At 50.7% G+C, this 9,661-nt stretch overlaps 1 protein-coding gene across 1 annotated transcript; it reads right to left on the bottom strand.

Moving 5' to 3' along the window:
* Positions 1-1,079: 1,079 nt before the first annotated feature.
* Positions 1,080-3,721, bottom strand: LOC121600684. The gene is made up of 2 exons (XM_041929529.1): positions 2,183-3,721; positions 1,080-2,015 (listed from the first exon to the last, which is right to left on the bottom strand). Exons 1-2 carry the CDS (start codon positions 3,719-3,721, stop codon positions 1,080-1,082), a joined length of 2,475 nt encoding a protein of 824 aa, XP_041785463.1.
* Positions 3,722-9,661: the final 5,940 nt, after the last annotated feature.

Here is a 9,661-nt window from a genome sequence, read left to right as displayed (position 1 = left end):
CAATCATCCTCCCCATGGAGTAAGAACTCTGGCCCTTGAAACCAGTTGCCACCAAAGTCGAAATTCGGCTTTCCCTTCCACTTCGTGGCCTCATCTGTCGGGTTGTGGTCAGTAGGCACCCATCTCCACTCGTCAGCCGATGTGCTCTCCAGTATTTCGACCACCCTATGAGCCACGAAGGGTTTGTAGTTTCTTGGATCCGACCTTATCCACGACAACGCAACTGTGCTGTCCGACCAAAGCACTCGTTGATTCACATTAATCGGATGATGCTCCTGCGTGTAGCGTAAAAATCTCGCTCCCAACGCGCAAGCCTGAAGCTCAAGCTTCGGAATAGTAAGTGGCTTCAGTGGCGCCACCTTAGCTTTCCCATCGATGAGTGTACACTGAGGTTCTCCAGCATCGTCAAATATCCTCAGATATAAGACGCATGCATAAGCGTGCTGACTAGCATCGACAAACAAATGCCATTCGCCATTCTCGTACATCTTCCTCAATGCTGCCGCAAAGTAACTGCGTGGAATGCGTAGGTCTGCTATTACCGGAAGCAGATCAATCCATCTACGCCAATGTCTCACCTGTGTGTCGTTAATCTCTTCGTCTCACTGCGTGCCAGTTCGCCAAAGATCTTGTATCAGGATCTTGCCGTTGATCACGAACATCGCAAGCAGCCCAAGAGGATCATAAAGGGACATCACACATCGCAATACCTCTCTTTTCGTTGGAATCCTCTCTGCTATCAAGTGGTCAGACACCGCCGTGCACGCCCTAGTGCAAAATCCAAGCTCGTCAGATGCAGGGTTCCATCGCATTCCCAATACTCGTTCCGCCTCATCTCCCATGGATGATAAACATTTGATGTCCCAATTTGCTTCGCCAAGACATCTCATCAATTCCAACCTGTTTGAGGTCCAATTCCTCAACTCGAATCCGCCGTTCCTAAAAATCTCCCTTACGTCATGGGATACCTGACATGCTTCTTCTTCCGTCTCGAAGCTGTCCAGAAAGTCATCTACGTAAGTGCTTTCAATAATTCCCTCCACCGCTCGTGGGAATTGTTCCATGTGCTCTCGTGCGTTTCAGTTCTTGACATACCGCACCGTTGCGGGTGAACACGCAGACCCGAACATTGCAACATCCACGATGTAGGTTTCCAACTCGTCCGTTGGTTCGTAACGCCACAAGAAACGCTGCGCGTGTTTGTCTTCCTTTCGTATCATAATCTGCAAAAACATCTCCTTCACGTCTGCACACGCCGCCACTGCGTACAGACGAAATCGGAAGAGTACGCCAAGTAACGAGCTCAGCTCGTCTGGTCCCTTCAGCAGCATGTCGTTCAACGATGTTCCATGCGCCTTAGCTGCCGCGTCCCAAATCAACCGAACCTTTCCAGGTTTTTTTGGGTTGGTAACCACCCCTATCGGTAGGTACCATACACGCCGCTGGTCAACCTCAACCAGCTCACGCACCGTAGCCTTGTGAACATACTGCTTGCTAAACAAATCTCGGACCTGTCGATGTACTTGTTCCTTAAGATGTCCATCTCGCTCCATCCTCCTCTCCAAACAATTGAACCTACGACGCGCCATGTCGATGCTAGGAGGTAGCTCGATGTCATCTTTCCTCCACAGTAATCCTGATTCGAATCGCTTCCCGATTCGTACCGTGGTAGTGTCCAGAATCTGCTTCGCACGCCGCTCATCTGTATCCTGTTCGACGCCGTGTGCAGCACCAATCAACTGCATGTCGAAATATTTCCGAATAGTCTCGTGAATGTTGCCTTGGTCGTTGCACTCACAAATATGCAACAACCGTTCACACTCCAGATTCGCCGGTTTTCCGTAAATACACCATCCAAGACGTGTCTTTACTGCGATTGGATCACCAACGCCTCCCTCCTTAGTCCTGAGAGGAACCGCCAACCGCAAATTGTCCAACCCAATAAGCAGCTTGGGTTCCGCATCCCGATATTGCCGAATCGGTAGCCGCTCCAAATGTTGCCATCTCCCTTCGTCCTGCACGAAGGATTGTCGAGGTAGGTTTAGCCCTGGCACAGTCCGTACCGAGTGGATGGCAAACCGCTTTGTAGAACCAACAGGTTCCACCTTCAGGTTTACTCGTCTGGATCCAGCCTCGACCCTTGTAGAGGCAACACTCTCCAACGGATGCAAAGTGGCTCCACCTTGCCCTCAACACCTAATTGTTCAGCCAAATCGTCATCCACCAGCGTCATGGACGAGCCTTCATCCAAAAACGCAAACGTCGTCACCGTAGCAGCCGGTCCATATACGGTGACAGGCACTATTCGAAATAGCGCCTTCGATGATGATGACACGTATTGGTGATGGTTACTCTCCGCAATGACACCACCATCGATTCCTCCTTCACGGCTTTCTATATTATTCTGCTCGCTGCCGATCTCGCGAGACTCCTCAGCGCCGTGTAGCAACGCATGATGTCGGCGCGTGCACCCACCAATGCTGCAAACCGCTCTGTTTTGGCACGTCCGCCAGTTGTGCCGCTCCAGACAGCTAAAACATAAAGAAAGTGCACGGGCCTTCCGCCAGCGGTCCTTCACCGCCATTGCTCCAAACGCGAAGCATTTGCTCACAAGGTGTCCCCGTTTGTTACACACAAAACAAGATTGTCCTACCTGGATGGCTCTTGTTCCCGATGTGGTCGCTCCCTGGTTTTCCACGTGCGCATGCACGTAACCCTTGGCGTTAGGTTTCTTCCTGTCTACTGCTTTCAATGAGGGTGAATCCAGCCTGGTTAACGTTTCAGCATCGTCCATCCATTCCGTCATAAATTCGCCAAACACGATAAGATCCGGTTCCGTCACGCCTCGTATGTGCCGTGCCCAGCTGTACTGCTCGCTCGTCGGCAACCTTTCCACGATCTCTTGCAGCTGCAACGGGTTGGTCAAGTGTGCCCGAAGACCAGCAGCCTGCATGTGATCTACCATGCTCCGCACTGCCTCGCCGAACGCCACAACAGTATCGGGCTTCTCCCTGCAAGGTGCAGGCATCCGACGCATTTTCCCAATCAGCGCTGAAATGAGATGTTCCGGCCGACCATAGCGCGATCGTAGCGTCGCAATCACTTGTGGCACCACCTCCGGTAGCACTAAACGGCTTCGCACAACTTCTAGCGCAGGTCCTTTGAGCGCCTTCTGCAGCCGTATCATGTTTTCCCAGTTGGAAAAACCACATTTCTCCGTTGTGTAATCGTAGTGCGCAATAAATACGGGCCATTCCGCCGGGTCCCCTGAAAACTCGGGTAATTCGGTTGGCACGTTTCGATGAACACTTTCCAGTCGCGGGGCGGGACCACGCTCATCCTGCTGCGAGCCTCGCATCGATTCTCCATCCGGCCGGGACGGTGTCACAGTCGATGCTCCCGAAATCGCAATCACACCCAACTCCTCGGACAACAAGTCCTCCTCCTCCTCCTTCACAAACTTCAGCTGCAACTCGAGCTCCATCCGTTTCCTCTCCGCCTCCTGCCGCCGCTTCATAATGGCTAGCCGATTAGCCACACTGTCGGATACCTTAGCAGGAGTGAGGTTAGGTTTGCTCACCGCGTTGTAGCTTGTCCCACTTGAAGAAGGCATGGGTGTTTCTGCAGCTTGTTGGATAACCTCAACCAGTTTGAGGTTATGTTTCTCAGCCACGTTTTGCGTAACCTCCTCCAGATTGAGGTTAGCAATTGCCGCTTCCATTTGTTCTGTGTGCTTGACCGGCGTCCTCTGAATCAATCCGGACCGTTCCTTAGCCTGGCAAGCCACGCACAACCATTTCCGCTGTTCCACAGCTTCCGCGGGTTCCGTCAATCCGGCGCACGAAAAATGCCACCATAAATTGCACTTGTCACATGCAACAAAATCCGGATCATCCCGCTGATCACCGCAAGCCTGGCAGTGATCGTTCCTTTTTGGGCCCATTTCACCTTTGGAACCGTTTTAAAGGCTTTTAATGTAAACACAGTTTTGAGAGCGAGAGCCCACAGCCACAAGGCGAAAGTTTTAGTTTTAACTATTTATTCTCCTGAAGACAAATACAAATAAATCCAAATAAAATAGCAAATAACTTTAAAACGGTGTCACCTGCTGCTCGCTTCGTTCCCTACTGCCCTGAAGCGCGTGCAACCGTTTCCCTGTCATTTCAACTGTCACTTTCCTTAGCTGTCATTTCACTTCATTTCGTTTATACGTCCGGGTTGGACTCATCTATAGCACTGCCTTTTCCTAACAGTTACCACCGCAGTTAGCGCATTTAAGTTTGTGCTCTGGCACTTTGCCATCACTTGAAGATGACCCAGCTGTGAGTGGGCATTTTGACGAATCATGATCGTCAGCACATTTGTTGCATCTAGCGATGCGATTACAATTATTCGCACCGTGCCCGTACAGTCGGCAACGTTTTCACTGCATCCGTCTGGCTTTTTTCGAAAAATAGCTCCATTTCACTACACACTGATCTAGAGCAGGGATGGTTCTGAGAAGATGCATGGATATTGTACCCACCGGAAAGTGCAGTGTACTGCTTGATCATCGTATCGTATCCGGTATCCGGTTTCCGGCCTGATCTGTATCTTTTTTATACTGGTTGGTTGCTACATCTCCTCTTTTAAGATCTCCATCACTTCATTGGTTGGGAGATCGTGTAGGCCATACAAAACTTTTTTTGTAGATTTGTCTTCATTTAGTTGATAAGTATGATATGCAACCTTGCTGGTTAGTAGGTGTTTTATCACGCTTCGGTAATTGTTTGTGTTAGTGACCTGAACGTTGGTCCCGTTGTTTGTCTGTTTGGTGCTGTACCTCACTACACCTGCTTCTATTACACCCCGCTGCGCAAAGCGACGGAAGAAATCATGCCGTTCGGAGAATTTTATCATGCCATCTTTTTCCCTCCAACGGCAAATTTGTCAAGCAGCTCGTCGAGCTGCCCGTCCCTGGCTCCGCCTCATTCCCCTCGCCTGAGCGCGCTGCCGAAGGTTTGGATGTGTTGGTGCGTCAGACGGCCAATCGCTGTCAGCCGTCGTCCGTGCTTTTTCCCTCCATAGCGCCATCTCTTTCTCGCGTGTGGTCAATGCTCGCGAGCGGTTGTGGCGCCTAAAAATGCCGTTAACAAACATTGCGGTGATGAAGTTGCATTTTCACAAATCAAACCAAAAAAGCGCAATGAGTTTAATCGATGCAATGTAAAAATGGCTACGGAATCACTAGCGCACGATGGAGGGTTTGCTGTGCAACGCGCAGAACCCTAATTCGCTCTAACACGTTCAGCCCGGCGCTGATTTTCATCAACATTCCGTTCCGCCGGCATCTAGAACGTAAGCTGATTGTGAAACCGGTATACTGGAAAGTTCACTGGCAGTCCCTGGGGCCTGCCATCGAACTGAACGTGCTGAGCATTAAGCATAACACTAAGCTTTTGCTTTCGTCTGTTGTGGATTACATAGATATGCTAAGCATCCTGCGCATGGTTGTGAGTGTGCGTGTGTCTGTCGTCAAATGTAATTTCTTCCGGAATGTTATGATCCATCGGTCAAAGAAAGGAAGGTGTTCATGAAAAGCGGAAAGACGAATTGAGGCCCCTGAGGAGGGGGTACTGACACACAGCTGTTGGAAGATTGAACAGTATACTTAAATTGCCAGCGGATGGGGGGGGGGGTGGCCATGGGACCCCTACGATCATCGGTCACAGGCCCTAAAATTGTTGTCGCCATGGGGGGAGGGGAGGTGCAAATGGTTCTCCCGCCACGGAGCCCTAACGACCATCTTTCCGGGGACCCTTGTCGCTAATAATCTGTCCACTTGTAGACATACGGCATACTACAGACTAAAAATCTTCGGCGACCGCCTAGTCCGCCAACCGTTAGGTCCACCGCTGGTTCATGACGGTGTTTTTTCTATCGTGGAGGTGCATCCTTCCCCCTGCCTGCAGCGTATGCATCGAGCAGGAGACAGTGTGGCAGTATGCAAGTTGCACGCTGGATAGGAGTGGGCCCGCAACACCGCCATCATTCCGCACATCTGCATGCCCGTCGTGGGTTCTAACCGCGTATGAACCGTCCGCCGTAGCAAGGGCTGACTATCCGGCTACGTGGTACTCAAGTCCTGAAAAGGCCGGCATGATCGCGTAGACTATTACGCCAAATAATAATAATAATAATAATAATAATAATAATAATAATAAGAACTTAGCAAAGCAGTCCACACTCGGGGAAGGTTTTTGTTTTGACTTTGGTGCTGCCGGGTCTACCGCTGTGGCGCGACAAATGCACGGAATTCACTCGACTAAAACATGAACCCACCGATCCGAACCCATTCCAAGGCAATGCCGGTCAATCGGCGTCATGATAACTTTTCCAAACCAACAAGCCGCCAGATTCTGGACGGGCAGGTGCAGCACCATATGCGCGAAAGAAATTTGCTATATATCACACGCACGTTTGCTTCGATCGTGTGCCTTTTTAACACCCCCAACAGCAGAACCGATCGCAAAGATCGTGGTGCCAATCCGATAGTTGTGTTGTCTCTCAGGTAGCGAGATCGAAAATGCATGGACTTTGTAGCCGCAGCGGATGAAAATGTACGCATCAGAATCAAATAGTTTTGGGGTTTCCACACGCACACACACACACACACACACACACACACACACACACACACACACACACACACACACACACACACACACACACACACACACACACACACACACACACACACACACCACACACACACACACACACACACACACACACACACACACACACACACACACACACACACACACACACACACACACACACACACACACACAAACACACACACACACGCACGCGAGCACGCACGCACGCACACATGCACGTACGCGTGTACGCGGGCAGGTACCCGCGAAAGCGCAAACGCAAGCACGCACCCACGAAAGCGCGAACGCAAGCACGTAGTTTTGGCTGAAGTTTAGCGTATTTTTTTGCGTATTTTTTGACACAAAACGACGCAAAAAACTACGCAGAAAACTGCTCGAATTTGCGCAGCGGGACACTGTTAGAATGCAAGGGTTATGAAACGGTCATTTTGAATTGGTTGCGGTTGTTTTGTCAGTTTTGAATTAAAAGTCAAATGTATTTTCTGGCAGCACTGCCGATCGATCCCGCTGCGCAAATTCGAGCAGTTTGGACGAACTATCCCGCTGCGCAAATTCGAGCAGTTTCCAGCGCAGAAAATGCACCAAAATCTGCGCTGGCCAGCGCAGATTTTGGCTCGTCTGACGCGCTGGACTTCAGCGATTCCAGCGCTGGCTCGCGCAGTTCGGGCAGTTCGGGCGGCAAGTTCGGGCGGCGGCGGAGCAAAAAAAAAACGGTCAAAAATTTAAAAAAAAAATGGCGCCCATTTTTTCGTCCGCTTCCTCTCCCTCCCTCACCCTGCCTTGCCTTACTTGCGCTTCAGCCCGTGCCTTCCGCCGCCAGCTGATTGGGTGTTGTGGTGTATGCGTTGATACTTCTATGTGCATTGCGGTTGTGTATTGTTATTGGTGGGTGTTAGCATTTATTAATTAGTGTGTGACCTTGAGACGATGCGGGAGAAGCTGGATTGGGATTTAAAGTGTTATCGGTGTATTGATGGATTATTTTATTTCGTGCCGCTGCTGATGAGACCATTCGACGCCCGTGCCAATTGAGGGTGAAGAAGCCTATTTAAAACAAGCGTAGGAGAACGTCTAACACTAATCTAATATTTTTTTATTAGAACATGTGTGATGCTTCAACGACCTTCTAATCATCATGTAGCACGGTGTATAGTGGCAATATTTTTTTTTTTGTAAAGTGCTGAAATCTGTCTCGAGTTTTGGGTCTCGACACACACACGCACACACACAGCGCGGGGAAAGTGACCGTTCACTCTATCATGTCGCGATCCCCCACCCCGCCCAGCGCTTTGGATGAGGATGCGCTACAAGATAGCTGAACCAGCCTTTCTTCCGATAAGGTAGCCGTACTCGCTCGTGCGGGAGAGGGGGGGGGGACTGGTGGTGGATGCGCGCTCGCCTTCGCGCTTTCGTGGGTGCGCGCTCGCGTGCGCACATTCGTGGGTGCGCGCTCGCGTGCGCGCGTTCGTGCATGTGTGCGTGCATGCGTGTGTGTGTTTGCGCGCGCGTGTGTGTGTGTGTGTGTGTGTGTGTGCGAGCGTGTGGAAACCCCAAAAATATTTGATTCTGATGCGTAAATTTTCATCCACTGCGGCAACAAAGTCCGTGCATTTTCGATCTCGCTACCTGAGAGACAACACAACCATTGGATTGGCACCACCATCTTTGCGATCGGCTCTGCTGTTGGGGGTATTAAAAAGACACACGATCGAAGCAAACGTGCATGTGATATGTAGCACATTTCTTTCCAATTCTGCTATCGGATGCAAGTTGAAGCAACTTTTTGAATTGAATCCATACAAAAAAGGATCCTGGATTTGTTTATTACGGTGCGCGTATGGTGCTGCACCTGTCCGTCCAGAATCTGGTGGCTTGTTGGCTGGGCAAGCCGGTATCATGACGCCGAGCGACCGGCACTGCCTTGGAATGAGTTCGGCTCGGTAGGCTCATGTCCTTTGGTCGAGGGCATTCCGTGCATTTGTCGCGTCAGAGTGGTAGCGCGGCAGCAACAAAGACAAGCTAATCTCTTCTCCGGGTGTGGACTGTTATGCTAAGTTCTTCTTCTTATTATTGTTATTGTTGGCGTAATAGCCTACGCGATCATGCCGGCCATTTCAGGACTTGAGTACCACGTAGCCGGATAGTCAGCGCTTGCTACGGCGGACGGTTCATACGCGGTTAGAACCCATGACGGGCATGCTGTTAAGATGTGCGGAATGATGGTGGTGCCGCGGGACGGCTCCTATCCAGCGGGCAACTTGCATACTGCCACACTGTCTTCTGCCCGATGCATACGCTGCAGGCAGGGGGAAGGATGCTCCTCCACAAAAAAAACACCGTCATGAACCAGCGGCGGATCTAACGGTATGCGGACTAGGCGGTCGCTGAAGATCTCTAGTCTATAGTATGCCGTATGTCTACAAGTGGACAGAGGCCTCGTAAATAAAACAACAACAACAACAAGTGGACAGAGTATTAGCGACAAGGGCCCCTGGAAAGATGGTCGTTGGGGCCCCGTGGCTGGAAAACCATTTGCACCGCCCTCCCCCTCCCCATGCCGGCAACAATTTTAGGGCTTGTGACCGATGATCGTAGGGGTCCCTTGGCGACCCCCCCCTCCGCGCCGTCGATTTAAGTATAATGTTCAATCTCCCAACAGGTGTGTGCCAGTACCCCCTCCTCCCGGTCATCAGTTACCATTTACATGGACCTCAACTCGTCCTTCCGCCACAGTCATAAACACCTTCCTTTCTTTGACCGATGGATCATAACATTCCGGAAGAAAGCACATTTGGCTAAAGTGCATACACACGCACGTACACACCCATGCGCTGACGGCTCAGCATATCTGTGTAATCTAAACCATACGAAAGCAAAAGCTTAGTGTAAGAAAGTTATGCTTAATGCTTAGCACATTCAGTTCGATGGCAGGCCCCAGGAACTGCCAGTGAACTTTCCAGTATACCGGTTTCACAATCAGCTTGCGTTCTAGATGCCGG

The sequence above is a fragment of the Anopheles merus genome, chromosome 2R (genome assembly GCF_017562075.2).
Source record: "Anopheles merus strain MAF chromosome 2R, AmerM5.1, whole genome shotgun sequence".
Lineage (NCBI taxonomy): Eukaryota > Metazoa > Arthropoda > Insecta > Diptera > Culicidae > Anopheles > Anopheles merus.
Note: the sequence above shows the minus strand (reverse complement) of the source record. Positions and strands in the feature narration are given on the sequence as shown.